Source organism: Astyanax mexicanus, chromosome 18, assembly GCF_023375975.1.
Source record: "Astyanax mexicanus isolate ESR-SI-001 chromosome 18, AstMex3_surface, whole genome shotgun sequence".
NCBI classification, from domain to species: domain Eukaryota; kingdom Metazoa; phylum Chordata; class Actinopteri; order Characiformes; family Acestrorhamphidae; genus Astyanax; species Astyanax mexicanus.
This window is the reverse complement of record NC_064425.1, coordinates 16,108,477-16,124,940: the sequence shown is the minus strand read 5'-3', so window position 1 is coordinate 16,124,940 and position 16,464 is coordinate 16,108,477. Positions and strand designations below refer to the sequence as shown.

The 16,464-nt window shown below is 38.9% G+C and overlaps 2 protein-coding genes across 2 annotated transcripts; one reads left to right on the top strand and one right to left on the bottom strand.

The window, feature by feature from the left end:
• Positions 1 to 989: 989 nt before the first annotated feature.
• gemin4 (gem (nuclear organelle) associated protein 4) lies at positions 990 to 5,561 on the bottom strand. Its single transcript, XM_007245940.4, has 2 exons — positions 5,347 to 5,561; positions 990 to 4,303 (listed from the first exon to the last, which is right to left on the bottom strand). Exons 1-2 carry the CDS (start codon positions 5,354 to 5,356, stop codon positions 1,110 to 1,112), a joined length of 3,204 nt encoding a protein of 1,067 aa, XP_007246002.3. The 5' UTR covers positions 5,357 to 5,561; the 3' UTR covers positions 990 to 1,109.
• A 2,545-nt stretch (positions 5,562 to 8,106) lies between these two features.
• On the top strand, positions 8,107 to 16,253 carry dhrs13b.2 (dehydrogenase/reductase (SDR family) member 13b.2). Its single transcript, XM_007245942.4, has 8 exons — positions 8,107 to 8,244; positions 10,247 to 10,438; positions 11,366 to 11,623; positions 12,629 to 12,958; positions 14,287 to 14,616; positions 14,978 to 15,070; positions 15,593 to 15,615; positions 15,790 to 16,253. The coding sequence occupies exons 1-8, from the start codon at positions 8,199 to 8,201 to the stop codon at positions 15,796 to 15,798; spliced, it is 1,281 nt and encodes a 426-aa protein (XP_007246004.2). The 5' UTR covers positions 8,107 to 8,198; the 3' UTR covers positions 15,799 to 16,253.
• Positions 16,254 to 16,464: the final 211 nt, after the last annotated feature.

The window sequence follows — 16,464 nt, the reverse complement described above, 5'->3', positions numbered from 1 at the left end:
ACAGGTGTCAGTCTCCACAGTCAAGCGTGTTTTACATCGCCATGGACTGAGAGGCTGCCGTGCAAGAAAGAAGCCCTTGCTCCAGAAAAGGCACCTTAAGACTCGGCTGAAGTTTGCTGCTGATCACATGGACAAAGATAAAACCTTCTGGAGGAAAGTTCTCTGGTCAGACGAAACAAAAATTGAGCTGTTTGGCCACAACACCCAGCAATATGTTTGGAGGAGAAAAGGTGAGGCCTTTTATCCCAGGAACACCATGCCTACTGTCAAGCATTGTGGTGGTAGTATTATGCTCTGGGGATGTTTTGCTGCCAGTGGAACTGGTTCTTTGCAGAAAGTAAATGGGATAATGAAGAAGGAGGATTACCTCCAAATTCTGCAGGAAAACTTAAAACCATCAGCCCGAAGGTTGGGTCTTGGGCGCAGTTGGGTGTTCCAACAAGACAATGACCCAAAACACATCAAAAGTGGTAAAGGAATGGCTAAACCAGGCTAGAATTAAGGTTTTAGAATGGCCTTCCCAAAGTCCTGACTTAAACCCCATTGAGAACATGTGGACAGTGCTAAAGAAACGGGTTCATGCAAGAAAACCATCACATTTAGCTGAACTGCACCAATTCTGTCAAGAAGAGTGGTCAAACATTCGACCTGAAGCTTGCCAGGAGCTTGTGGATGGCTACCAAAAGCGCCTAGTTGCCGTGAAAATGGCCAAGGGACATGTAACCAAATACTAATGTTGCTGTATGTATATTTTTGACCCAGCAGATTTGGTGACATTTTCAGCTGACCCATAATAAATTTATGAAAGAACCAAATTTTATGACTGTTTTTTGTGACAAACATGTATGTGTTCCGATCACTCTATCACAGAAAAATAAGAGTTGTAGAACTTATTGAAAACTCAAGACAGCCATAACATTATGTTTTTTTACAAGTGTATGTAAACTTTTGACCACAACTGTATCTACAAATTAAAAGAGAAAACAAGCTTATGCTGTGTGAACCATAAAACTTTATTTTATGGTGAACAAAAGACAAGACAGTGCTAATATAGTGCTGATCACCCACATACCCTGAAATTCATTTGCATCAATAGTCTTAGTTTAGACTCACAGCTGAGCAATTTTCTGGTGTAGAACAGCTCTCGAGTCTGCACACTGCACATTGTCTGCAATGGTGGTGAGAAAGTGGCGTGTATTAGCTCTTTGTACGGCAGGGCTAATCTTAGGATATGCAGTCAGAACTGCCTCATAGCTGGATAGAATCTCCAGTGCACAGAGAAACAGAGGCTCTGCCTGGCCAGGTATCATTACTTGTACGTGCAGGACATGACAGAACAGTTGGGCCAGAACGAATAGAACCTCCTGGCTCAGAACTTCATTGCTGGTCTCAGGGGTTTTAAAGGAGGTTGCTGTAGATGGGATGGGTACTTTACTCTTAGCAGAGTTAATGACACGCCTCATGGCAGAAGCATAGAGTCGGCTTACGTGTGCCCAGCCTTGAGGAGGCAGCCAGTCAGCACAGCTTGATCCGCAGAGTAGCTGGAATAAGCGTAGTAAGAACACAGACAGACGCAAGTCACTAGCGAAAGAACGAAGGTCAAGTAATGGCAGGAAGTCTACATATTCCAGGGAGTATGGGACGTGAAGCTTGTCTGAATGCAAAAGCTCACACAACACCTTCACCATCCGCTCCCATTCTTCGATGGTGCACCAAGGAAGGGTCTGGATCACTGCTACCATCAGGCCTTTGCTGAACATGTTGACTTCCTCTGGGTTGAGAAGATTTAGACACAAGGAGTCCAGCATTGTTGCCTGAACATGATCTGAGACACAACAACATTCCACCCAAGCTAATAGGCCAGTGCCTTGTCCATAGTGTGGCAACAGCAAGCCAGACCATTCCTGCTCTGGAAGATCACACACGGCCATGAGCGAGCTTGGCACCTCGTATTTAAAATGCTGCCCCCACACTTCCTTCAGGTAAAAGCGAACAGTCCAGTCAAGGGCTTCCACTTTCCCATACAGCCAAGAGACAGCTCTGGACCAGGTACCAGGATCGAGTTCTACTTCCTTGCCAACTGCTTTTCCAAGCATGGTCAGAATAGAGATCAACAGTTCTTTGGACTCAATAGATAACACCGTGTCGCCCTCTAGTGACTGCTCCCAGCACCTACTGCAGTTGTTGAGGAGCTGAGCGAGACTGTACAGAAGAGGAAATGGGGAGCAGTTCATTATCCAAGATGTTGTAGCATCGCCTGATGGTATATGAGTCAAGGCACACTGGAGAACCCGAAGGCACAACTCAAGGCTGGATGACCCGGTGGTCAAAGAAGAGAAGAAAGGCAGGACAAACGCATGGACAGCCTCCTCTGGCAGGAGGAAGCAGAGCTTTTCCACCTTTTCTTCTGTTTTCTCAACAATAGTGGGCTCCATCAAAGCAGACAGGAAGTGAAGAAACTGCTCTTCCTCCTGAGCTGAAGAGAACTTGTTCCACACACTGGTCTGCAGGCACCTGCATAACAAATTCTGCTCCTGAGAGCTCCTGAGGCCTGGCAGCTGTTGGAGAATCTGTGCAAGAAAAGTATGAGCCCCAAGGTTCACCACAGCCATGTGGCAACATCGGCCCAAAGCAGCCTCAGGGTTCTGGAAGGCAACACGAGCTACGGCTGAGACTGCCGAGCTCAGGCTGCTTTTCGCCTGAGCTCCACCCTGAATGATGCTGTTGAAGGCTAGGTTGAGTTCCCCATCGTAGCCTGCTGTAACAGAGCTCGGAAGAAATCCATGTAAGCCTTTCTTGGACAATTTAAGGATTTCAGAAAGTGCTGCATTCTTGTCAGGCAACAGAAGCTGGGAGAAAATGTCCATAATAATGTTTTTCAGTTTTTTAGACTGATTTACGTCAGTATCACCCTGGCTTTTGGCTATAAGAGTAGAAACCAGGGTCATAACCAGGTCTTTTTGCTGGAATGCACTTTTGTTTCGTTCGAGACAGTTCAACCACTCTGTCTCACTGATGGCTTGGCTTAGTTTGGAGGCATAGAGTTTAGGAAGGTCCTGGAAACCCTGCAGATTACAGTCAAGAATGGCTGTAGCAACACTTGCTATTTCAGTTGAGGGGCTTTCAGACATGCTAAAAGATGAGGAAGCTAGCAAATCAGTCAAAGCCTTTTTCAAATTAATCAAGGCCTGTCCATTTTCATCTAGATTTTCAGATTTCATCCGCTCTAAAGCCTCCAGGACTCTTTGCAGACTGTCTTTGAGACGGAATGCGAGGACACTTGGTTCACTTGGTTGGTTGGACATTGTCAGCAATGCCTTTGCTTCCCATGAGCATATTATTCCAAGTAGCGTCTCCATGGCTTGTGCAAAGGTCATTCCGCACGGCTTGCTCTGAGCTGGAGTTAGTGTGGCCGCAAGATCTCTCTGGGCTTCAAATATGGCCTGAGCAAGTTCAGCTCCCTCCAAGACAGAATTCTTCCTTCGCTGGCTTACTGGGCGAGCAATGTTTTGCAGTTTAACTTCAACTGGGAGTTCCACTGCATGATCTAACATGAAGGAAGTATACAGCATGTCTAGGCAGTTGGAGAGACCAAAATAACACAGTCCAGGAGAGGTTATACACTCTTTTATGCTGTTCAGTGTCTCAAACAAAAGAGAAAATATGCACATGTTGGGTACAGCAGCTTCTGGGTCTGGTTTAAATCGCTTTGAAGCCTGAGATGAGCAGTCTGAGGTGATCTGTCCAAATCGTATGCACTGGGCACTAAAGATTTGGTCCAGATTATCCAGCGATTCCCTCCGTCCCTTCATCATCTCCCACCACACCTCCAGCAAGAACTTCACATCCTCCTCTTTGCAATCACTTGAGACATGTTTCGCTAACCTCTCCAGCTCTCTCCACTGCTCAGCTTCTTGAAAGCACTGGAGCAATTCAACATAAATGCTGTAGAAACCCACTGATTTCACCAACTCAAACATAACCACATGGTTTATATCAGGTAGGCTGCTTTGAACAGAAAACAGTGGATTTTCCTTCCACTGGACATCAATATCCTCTCCTGTCTCCATCTCCAAGATCTTGCTCCATACTATACAGAGAATCCTTTTTCTCCAGTTAAGCTGGTCCTGGTTGCCTCCACACCGCTGTCCACATATCTCGGTGACTGCTTGAACTACTGGCCGCCCAACTCGCTCCCAGTCCTCTTTTCTCAAAGCAGAGAGAGGTGCTGGCTGGCACAACTGATTAGCCAGCAGAAACCCACCCTGCAGGACAGCAGTCTTCTCACAGCTCAGCCAGGATTCTGTAGGAAGAAGACACAAAACAAATTCAATTTAATTTAATGTAGATTAGAATCTGTTCTATATTGTACTCTGATACATTCATGACTGCACATCTCACAATCCAAAATAGGCAGCAGATTTGCAATTTTTACAATATCTAACAGGACGTTATGTGATTACCTAGGTACATTCTATGTTTTCAGTCATCAGTTTTATTGGTTTAAAGCATGAATGATTCAGTGCACTAAAACTTACAGATTTACAAAGAGGCAACATTTGTTTTTTAAATCTATAATACAACCAGTTGCTGCCAATTCTTCTACAATTAGAACAAATAAAGTATTGATTACACAAAATAACAGGCTGGTTCTAATGGTGCCAATCTCACCCACAGTAAATGTAAATGTAAAAAATGTAAATACAGTTTCAATGCTGCAAACATAAATATATTTTAGTCTTAAATGTGTCAACATTTCTTGATGAATGTACCACCAGAAATTATCCAATTTACTTCCTTTGAAAGTCAAAAAGGTTTTGTCTCTCTCCTGTACAGCTGCTGTTTCTGAGATTCATGTTTCACATTGACAATTATTGCTTATTATATAGTAATGATTTCACACGAACAACATATGAGGCGTTTCTTTGATTTTACCAAATTAAAAACCTCTGGAATATAATCAACAGGAAGATGGATGATCACAAGCCATCAAACCAAGCTGAACTGCGTGAATTTTTGCACCAGGAATGGCATAAAATTATCGAAAAGCAGTGTGTAAGACTAGTGGAGGAGAACATGCCGAAAAACCAGGGTTATTCCACCAAGTATGATTATGAACTTGTTTTCTTTGCATTATTTGAGATCTGAAAGCTCTGCATCTTTTTTGTTATTTCAGCCATTTCTTATTTTCTGCAAACCATTGCTCTAAGTGACAGTATTCATGTTTGGAATTTGGGAGAAATGTCCGTAGTTTATATAATAAAACAACAATGTTCATTTTACTTAAATATATACCTATAAATAGCAAAATCAGGGAAACTCATTCAGAAACAGTGGTGTATTTACCTTGGTCCATTTTGTTATTCAGCCGAACAGAACCATGTGTTTATTCTTTAGTCCGTTTGGTCACGTGGTTTTCGTGAAGATAATATCGGTTATTTTAACCTACAGTTTAACAGGATTAAACCGGTTATTTACAGCGAGTGTTTTATTTTATCAGCACGAGGACAGAACTGAAGTTTCCCACCGAGAGCTGTTCGTAGGAGCAGAGAACCTTTAGAAACGAGAATACACACTACAGAATCTCTTCCGGTTCGAGCAAAATCAGAGTTTATTAATGTTTAATATTTTTTTTCTGTGAAATGTACTAATTTTCCCTAAAACAGAACAATACTAAATGTTTCTGCAGTGCAGACATGATTTTCAAGCTTATAAACTCTAGTTATAACACTTTAAACTCATTGTTCTGGCTGTATCTCCAGCATCAGCTCTCTAACCAACCGGTCAGCTCACAGTGTAGCATCAACGCTAGCGTGTTTACTCCCCAAAACCTGTTTAGTGTAGAACAACAGACATATATAGATAATTTTAGTTTGCCCTTTTAGCAACATATTTTGTTGTACCTAAATTATATGAATATCCTAGTTAGTTAAAAATAGCTAATTACTATTTTTTACTAAAGTTTTAACCATTTAGCTCCATTCACCCCTATTCATTTTGGACTCGCTCACTGGCTCCCTCTAGCGATTCACATTCATTTTCTACAAAGGAAGTGGGCATGCTCGCCATAAACCGGCTCTTGCAGGAGCAGAAGCTGGTTTGTGTAGAGAGCATGCACACTTTAAAAAAATGACTGTTAAATCTGGAGTCAGCCCGCGAGCGAGTCAAAAATTAATGGGGGTGAATAAAGCTAAAATGCTAAAAAAATACAGTAAAAAATAGAAATTAAGAACTTGCTCAAGATATTTATTTAATTGTAGAAAGTAGAAAGATGCATTATTAAAAAAAAGTAAAGAAAACTTATCTATATTGTTCAGTTTTTCTTCAGTAAACAGGTTTAGGCAGTTAACACTCTAGCATTACTGTGAACTGACTGGTTGGTTAGAGAGCTGATGCTGAATTACCGTCAGAGCACTGAGTCAAAAAGATTTATAAATAGCGATTTAAACCTAAGAGAAAAACATATGAAGGTTGGGCATCCTATAAGGTAATGTTTCCTTATGTCAGTTTGTTAGACACACTCTTGTTGTTGTGTAATTATATATATGCTAATTAAAAGAATACAATTACTGTATCAGTTACTGTATTTCTCTCCTAAATTGTAATTACAAAAGTTCGGCTGTTGTAGTTAATTTTGCCATACAGTTTATTTAAAGCTATTTAAAGTATTGGGATTGTCTGGTCTCCCTACCCTTGTTAAATTGGGTAAATGCATGTGTAATATTTGAAAGATTTATTGCTAATATAAATAAACTATATTACCTGGCACAGCAGTTAGTCTGCGGTATTATTTTACATAAACTTTGCTACTATAACTTTACCTCAGAAAATGTTTCCCCCTTTATGCAGGTTGAAGTGCATTTACTTCTTACACGTACAGTACTAGTGTGCCTTATATTATATATATATATATATATATATATATATATATATATATATATATATATATGTTTTTTAATTTTATTCATACAGTTGTTTACAGCAGAATACAGAGTTAAACTGGAGTGGATTTAATTTACAGTAATTATGCTTATAAACAATTTACAATACCATTTCACCCAGTAACTCTAACACTGTCTGCACCATCTTTACACTGAGAACACGGTGGTTCCCTGTGTAAAGTGGTTCCATGATTGTTTAATAAAACTGGAGTGGATTTGGAGTGTATTTATGAAGTGGCTCCATAGGAACCCATTCATTTTGGACTTACTTTGGAACGCCCCCTGGTGGTTCAACAAACCCAGACAACATTCAGAAGTGCGTAATCTCTCCTCTCTACTAAAGATTCTCTGGTTAGAGTTGCCAGGTTCGTGGTTTTCCCGACAAATTGGGCTTGTTTATAAATCCAGTCGCGGGTAAAACATTTTTCGGGCTACTTTTAAAAATTACCGCGGCCGCCAAAAAACAAACAAAAAAATCTCCATGTAACCAGAAATTACAAGGCGATTTAAAAAAATGTTAAAGAGGAAAAAAGAGTTTTCAGGAAGGGCAAAAACAGAAAAAAGGAAAAGTCAGTTCTTTCTTTTTTTTAGCTAATTATGTTACTATTAAATGTTCTTGACTGGGATATAAAACTGTTATAAAATAACTGATAAAACATCAATGATGTTACAATATTGTTAATGACTTCAAGATAAATAGCACTACTGATAATAAATCCCGTATAAACAAAATACTAAGTCGTGCACTCATAGTTGTTTTGTCATTTGCTTCAAACGTGTGACAAAGCTAGTTTAAGATTCTGAAGGGCGGGTTTTAGACTGACTTTGGGATGGATATTTTTATTGGACCTGGCAACCCTGTCTCTGGTAGGTAAGCATAAGCTTCCCAGACCAATGAGAGCAGAGATGATAGAGAAATCTGTCGGAAGTTTATAACTGGCGCCCTCACGTGGCCAGACTACTGTACATGTACGTGTGTCATTTGTCCACATTAATTTCATACACATGTATATTCCTCTGTCAGTTTGATATGATAGATTAGTATGAATTAATGAATAAATGATTGAGTGAATAAGTGAGTCTGTCTGTTGGTCAGATCTTCCTGAAGCCCCTGTAGATCAGAGGGGTGGGTGTAGGTGTGGGAGGGACTGGGAGCAGCGCTGAATTGAAAGTGAAAGCAGATCAGTGCAGTAGTTACTTTGTTAATTTGCATGGCGGTTTGTTCGCGCTGGAGGTGTCCAGGTGGTCGTGTTTATCATGAGTGTTGTGTTTGGTGGTCTTTTCCTCGCAGTGTTAGCTTCAGGTAAGCTGAAGATGGCTCGAGGTCTGGTTAATGTATGACGTGTCTCATAAAGACACACAGGTGCATATTGAAGGCATGTTTTTCCAGTAGACTCCAGTGTAAGGTGTATAACAATATTATCCGTTTTGATATACATGTAAATATATACTGTACTGTAGGTGTGATGTGTTTTAGGACATTGTTTTCATGTCTAATGTATGTGTCTATGTTTTAATATAATCTAGTGTTAGAATTACTACTTGGGATAAACTTGCTTTCAGTTTTGATTCTCCAGAAGCAGGGGACTTTCTCAACTGAAAATATAAGGCTAGAGCCCCACACACTAATGGTGACCTTCTGCATGCTTGTTTATATTTAGAGATATTATATTTAGAGGTGGCACTGAGAATCAGTATCAGTTTATATGTGACATGCATGTTGAAATACTATGTTGGCAAAAGTGTTGGGACACCTGCTTGTTCATCATGAATTCTGCTTCTGTTGAAGTAACTAGCTAACATTGCTATGAGGATTTTATTGCATTCAGTTTCGAAAGCAGGATGTTGGATGAATGATCACCACCACATCTCATTCACACCCAACTCCCAAGCTTTTTCCCAAAAGTAATGAGTGGAGCACCATCATTCCAGATAACACATTTCAAACACTGCTCCACAGCTTAAAACTAGGGAATTCATTAATGGGCCATTTGTTGTTGTAACTCTTGCTCTTCCAAATGAAACTTATTTTTTTTTATCTTTTTTTCAACTCTGAATCTAATAGCACATATTTAACTATTCAAAACATGTGCTGGTCAATCTCAGACAGCTTTACTTAATTGTTTACAAGGTTTCTGAGGTGAAGATGGTTTCAAACTCATGTGACATTTTAAAATTATGTTTAAGCGCCGAGTGGTCCAGTGGTCTAAAGCGCTGCCACTATGAGCGGTAGGTCGCAGGTTCGAACCCCAGCTCATGCAGCTTTACCATCAAGCTGCCGGCGCTCAGAGGGAGCACAATTGGCCCTGCTCCCTCCGGCTGGGTAGATGGCGCTCTCTCCCCACATCACTCCTACGGTGATCTCCACAGCACAGGGCGTCTGTGAGCTGATGTATCAGAACCGAGTCACTGCGCTTTCCTCCAATCGCGCTGGCTGCTTGGCAATGCTGCATCAGCAGCAGCTCGAAGAGAAGCGGTGGCTGACTTCACATGTATCGGAGGAAGCATGTGTTAATCTTCACCCTCCTGGGGAGAAAATGGGGGAAAAAAAAGTATGTTTTAAAATAAAATACAATTTTTTTTTTTTTTTTTTTAAGTTGACCGGATGTTCAAGTGTTGAGATTGCCCGTCTAAGTCATTGTTACAAAACGATCAAATATACAGCAGAATAAATGAAAACTTAATTATGCCCTTCAAAAGAACCAACTGATGTAATTTCCTGTTGTAGATGTGACTTGTAGAATGTTCTAAATGTTTTAGAAGGGGTAATGTTTTACGGTAACAGGAATGAGTGAAACCCAGGGTTAGTGAATTCGTCCTGATCTCCAATTCCACCCACTATCTTGTTCTCAACTTTAACACACAATTGTGTCAAGTCGGGATGGTGAAGGCTGGCATGGCCTATTAAATGTTAGGTAATTAACACCATGTTGGCTAACATAACACTGAAACCCTGGTCCTGTGGGGGAGAAGGAGGGCCATCCTATGCACCCAGGGAGAGCAAGACTAGTTATAATCTGTTGAACACCCCACCATGTATGGCTGTAGAAAAGTCATGGACCAAACCAACAATTTCCCAGTGATAACAAAGCAGCTCTTAGATGGCTACACCAATCAGGAGCCCTGATTTTGAAGCATAATAGTTTATCAGCCAAGTTTAACATGTTAATGCTTTATTAAACATCACAATTATTGAGTTATTATTGTGCTTTTGCTATATTACCAATCTAATTGTAAATGCATATAGTACATATCATGGAGTATGTATGCTTAAATCATATGCAACCATTTCTCTTTATCAACAGCTGTATGCCTGTGTGGATCTCAGTCTCTTCGTGATGTCCAGTGGCTGCCGTGTCCGTTTGTGGATGAGTCGATATCCCTCAATGAAGAGGGTCACAGAGAAACCAAGTATCATCATAAAAATGGAGTGCTGCAGTTTGGTGTTTTAGGAGATCGTCCTATAAACCCAGATGTTGTTACCTTTCTTGTAATAAGTAAGTACGAGGTTATTAAAAAGCCTTTATTACAAGAGCCTTCAAATAGTACGTGGGACAAAAATTACGTTTTTTTCTAGAATATAAAAAACTCCTGATGTCCTGATCCTGACAATTGTCTAATTCTATTAAAATAGTTATAATGATAAATAAAGTGTATCACAAAAGTGAGTACACCCCTCACATTTCTGCAAATATTTAAATATATCTTTTCATGGGACAACACTGACAAAATTACACTTTGAAACAATGAAAAGTAGTCTGTGTGCAGCTTATATAACAGTATAAATTTATTCTTCCCTCACAAAAACTCAATATACAGCCATTAATGTCTTAACCACAGGCAACAAAAGTGAGTACACGCCTAAGAGACTACACCCCTAAATGTCCAAACTGAGCACTGTTGTAATTTTCCCTTCAAAATATCATGTGACTCATTAGTGTTACTAGGTCTCAGGTGTGCATAGGGAGCAGGTGTGTTCAATTTTGTAGTACAGCTCTCACACTCACCTTAATTACCCCCCTGTCCTGATAATAAGCCATTAACTATTACTATTTTTCATGGCACCATTTTCTGGGGCTACTGGAATATGTGTATTCATGATTTAAACTATTCTAATGGAAATGCAGTGCTATACAGTGTATTATTACATTTTTCTATAGTGTTTCGTTTTTTAGAAAGTTGTGGCACTTAGGATTTCCCTACATTCCCTTTCCTTTAAGCCATTATCTTAGAGTAATTATCTCAAGATTATTGTAAGATAATTGAATCAGAATATTTTACAAGTTTTTTTTTCTTATTACAGTAAGTAAAATAGTTTTCCCTTTGATCATTTTAAGGGGCATCAGATGTAATAATAAGTGATAGAAAACTCTTAGTGTGAAATATAATAAATATGAAGTGCTTGATTTGCCTATTTCACACAGCTTCGAAAGTGGATATGAGGCGCTATGTGGAAGGTAATGTGGACATGCTGCAGTGTGAGATCCGCAGATACAGCACTGGAGGTATCGTCATGCGCTGGCCTGGATTAGGGGCTCAGGAGCACGACATCTGGTTCACCTGCACTTTCACACACACAGAGGGTCAGTTCATCACCACCACCTTCCTCAGACACACACCTGCACAGGAAGCCAATCAGGACTGGATTCAGATTTCAGACCGGGAGCATCTGACCACCTCAGGTAAGCTTGACCTCTCTTTTAGCACCGGTAAGTAATTCCAATCTTGTAGCCTAAAACTTTTCATACTTCTGCCTTTTATTAATTTAAACGCACAGTATGAATGCTTGGATGAGAAAATGATTCTTTAGGTGTGAAAAGGTAGAATAGTTTGAATGGAACAATGACTCTGGTGTGGTCAAAATGGTGAATTATAAATGTTCTTTTTAATTGTAAAACATAAACATTAATTAGTGAAATACACCTTTCTCTAATGCATCCCTTGTTTCAATTCAAGAACTTTTTGCAGAGTTTTGTCATTGTGATTTCATGACATTTTATAACATTCTAAAGCAATGGCTGTAATAATAGTGCAGTGGCAGCTTATATATGTACAATACATACTGTTGGTACGTCTGCTGGGTTGTTAAAAATGTTCAATAACTAAAAAGTGGCAAAATACCAGCAAAAAAAAACTTGTTCAGTGTTTTGGACTTTGTTTTTAGTATACGTCCAAATGTTGGTTTTGGCCCAAATTTTTTATTTGGTGCAATCCTGATACACAATATTAGAAACTATATAAGCAAGACTTTTTGTTCACATTGTTCAAGCTAAGAAGTTCCACTTTGCATTATCAAATGACATACTTTGGAGAAATAATGTTTTAAATAATGAATATTATGTGGAATGCTCCACAGAACACCATTAACTCTTCTCATCAATCTTACCATTAAGACGTCATTTCCACCATGTGCATTGTGTGAAATCCTCTTGTGAAAAAAATGTCTATATCTTTATTGTTTTCTGTTTAAGAGTTTTCTGTTACTGTGAGGGACTTGATTTTGTTTAACTTTATTTGATGTAGAATTCTATTTATTGAATGTAAATATATTGCTCTTGTCTTGGCTGTTTTTATGTATTTTAAATGAGTATCAAATGCCATAAGACAGAATTACGTATTATTAATCTGCTATATCTCATTCTGTCAGTAATCACTTCTCTCTTAATACGGCCTTTTCTTATTAACAGCCGCAATGGTGATATTGACTCGCACCCCTAAGGTAGTGGTGGGTCTGATGAAGGATCCGACACTGAGCTGTCAGTTTGCAGTGGATCATAAGCAGGCCAACATGACCGTGGAGTGGAGGCTTCAGCGACGTGGTGAGCGCACTAAGCTCTTCAGCTACTTCACCCGCACAGGGAAGAGTGAAGGCAGCGGGGTGTCTGTCAAAGCTATCGGAGTCGGAGACGCCTCTCTGAAACTGTCTCACACCACTTACGCCAGCGAGGGCACATACGTATGCTCAGTGCTCGTCCCCCCACTCTACGGCAGCCATGACATTCAGCTGAACATCCAGGGTAAGAGAACCAAGCATTAGTTACAATTTTTTTTTTTTTTAGGACATAGTTTGACCATAAACACTAATATTGAATTAGGGTGGATTGAGAGAATAACATATTGCAATCATAATACTGCAGGCTGTGTGACTGAAAATGCTTTACCCAACATAAAACGCAATTTAACAATCATTTAATATACAGTTTATTAAACCCTTACTTAAACACAACTACAGTAACACTTTGGCCTGCATTGCTTGTAATTATACAGTCCAGTCAGAATATATTGACCACCTCCATATGGAAGCACCTTGTACCGTATTTTTCACACTATAAGGCGCAGTTAAAATCCTTTCATTTTCCCAAAAATTGTCAGCACACCTTATGTTTGAATTTTACCAGTCAGGTATTAAAGAGCAGTAAAGCCGCACAGCTTCATACAAGAGTTTCAGTTCAGCCCAAGGCACCAAGGCTGGAGCAGCATCAACATTAGCCCCTAAGCGCTAGCTCTTTTACTATTCAAAGGTAAGTATTATCAGCCTGTAGTCTGCTGCTAACCCTGGCTAGCACTGCTGGAGCAGTATTAGCATTTGCCGCTAATCCCACTAAGCGCTAACTCTTTTGCCATTTAGAAAGGAGTTTTATCAGCCTGGAACAGCATTAGCCGCTAAAACAAGCTACGTGGGATGAACCACTAGCTAATATCACCCTGGGTTACTGAGACACTCAGGGTTCCCCAGTGTAGCGCTGTCGGCTAGCGCTAGGCTGCTAATGCTAGCCTTACTGAAAATCTGAAAATCTAAGCTTATTATAAATAAACAGATGTGCTTTACTCACCCAAATAAGCAATTTTCAGGAGATAAAATTGTGTAGATGAACATACAGCGCTCATTTGACTTATATATTATTATATCTTTTTCTTGTTTAGTTTTTTTAAGAAATACAGTTTGGTTTACTTAACTTGTTTTAGCTTCACCCAGTGGTGAGACCTGCCAGATTAGAAGGAAAACATGGTGTCACCCCTGTTTCTTACTAATGTTGCATAATACGCCTTATAATCCAGTGCGTTTTATGTATGAAAATAGACCAGAAAATAGAGGTTTATTGATTATAATCTGGTTCGCCTTATAGTGCAAAAAATACAGTACTTCCTGTTAGCCACCTTTTACTCTGTTCTTCAATGTTCAAGACCACACAGGACCACCACAGCAGGTATTATTTTTTTTTATATGTATAGCATATTATTTTTCACAGGGTGAAAGATTGGTAATAAAGTATTCTGAATAACAGAAGAACTACAGTCAGTCTTCCACGTTATTTAGATTTTTTTGTTGCTGTTGTTTCTACAGAAGCACCGCGTGTATCAGTGAACGTGGGCTCGTCTCTGTCGTTGACTCTGGGTATGGATCAGAAGGTGATGTGTGATGCTGAGGGTTACTACCCGCTGGATGTTAATATTGAGTGGCTGAGGGAACCAGTGGGTTCCAGCTTTCTACCCGAGATACTGAAGAACGTGCTGTACTCCAGCCATCGCCACAATAAGGACGGCACCTTCTCACTCTCAGCTTTCTTCATGCTGAAACCCGGCCTGGAGGACTCCGGATACAAGTACACCTGCAGGGTCACCCACCAGGCTCTGCTCACTCCAATCCGCAAGAGCTTCACCCTCACTGTATCAGGTAAGATATGAGGGTCACTCAACACCTGATCCTTACTGAAAATGCGTTTATAAAATGGACCACTAGATGGCAGTCCTGGCGTAATTTCTGAAGCACCATACCTTTTTTTTACAACGTTAAATTACATGCTTAGAAGTGATAAAAAAATATATATATATATATATATATATATATATTGGCTGTTATTACTTATCTTACATATTTCAGATTTGATAATATAAATACTAATAAAATTTGTTCTTTATTTTTAGTTACAATCAATTTGCATCATATTAAAATCAGTTTTTAATAAAAATATCCATTCTATATTTTTAAATATTTTTTTTTTGCAATTTAAATGTTATATTTTCCCCCATTTCAGAGCAAGACTCTACACTGTGGTACATCACTGTCGTTGGATTCATACTTGTCATGATTATACTTTTGTTCTGGCTGATACCTCAGTTAATTGCTGGTAAGATCTTAGGAATTATATTTGGCAGCTCAGGCTCAATGTAACATCTTAAAAATAGTTATAAAAAAGTTGTATTGTTTTTTTGTTTTTTTTTGTTAATTTAATACTGTATGTACTTCAGAAAACTGTTTAAATCTACTAATATGGGCAACAGTTGTGTTTGATCTAAAAAAAAATAACTAGTTTTTAAAAAAGTAATTTTATGAGCTAATAAATAGAACAGAGAGTTTCTTCAATTGGACGTTAGAAAATGGTTAAACTAACACAATGACTCAAAAACCAAAAAAATTATTAAGTAGTTATTTAGTATAAATAAGATTTTTTGAGCCAATAAATACACTTTTTTTCTAGATGATTTTGGCAGATCTGTGTTTGTGTAGCTGTTTGTTTGATCTGATGCGATTGTTATTTGTTGGAATCGTTTTTTCCTTTAAGAAAAATCAATTACAAAAAAATAAATCAAATGTAATTTAAAATCATGCTATACACTCCATAATCAATACTTTGTTTTTTCTTTTGCAGCTAAAAAGAGATCAGAAAGAAAGGTGAGAAATATAACATTACTGAAACTATAAAAACTACCAGTGTTTTAATGTCTGGAAGTGTGTGCTTATATTTGCATGTGTTAGAGTGTAAGAGTGTGCTTAAAGTATAAGTGTGCTTCCATGTGTGTGCTCTGTGTGTACACTGTGTGTTTACGTAGTGTCTCCTGTGTGCAGGCGTTCTGAGAGCATGCCAGAGGATTTACAGCTTCACTCCATGGAGACTGACAGCACTGTCCTCCTCCCCTCCATCATCCCTTTCTCCACTCTCTGCTGGATCCATGGATCAGGTGTTTCACTTTGGAGCCTCTGAAGGATGTTTTAAGGCCTCCAATCTCCAAGTTTATGACTTTTAAAATACTTGATGTTGATGTTAAATAATAATAATTTCCACTAAATACCAAACCGCAATATTCAGAAATTTGTTCAGATGTTTATGGTTTTTAGATGTATATTCTATAGACTGTCTGTAATAATGACAGTTTTACACTTTTTTAAATTGTTCAAGTAATCTGGGTTCTTATTAAATTGGTTGAATAGGCTTTGAACATATGTAAATAATTAATGTACAGTCATAATTTGGTGTCTCTGCACATGTTTGATGGTTAAAAAAAATTAAGCTTTAAAATTAAAATCTAAAAACTTGTTACAATGTTGCCTCTTTACTTGATTGTTTATTTAAATCCTAGAATGTCAAGCTGTGTTTTTCTTGGAATTTACACACCATAAATATCAACCACTGTTGTGTCTGTATTTTAAATAAAATGCAGCATAACCTAAACAGAAAAACAGGCCAATTTCAATCCCCAAAACAAGTACACATTACATAATTTACACCCTCAGCTTCTGACT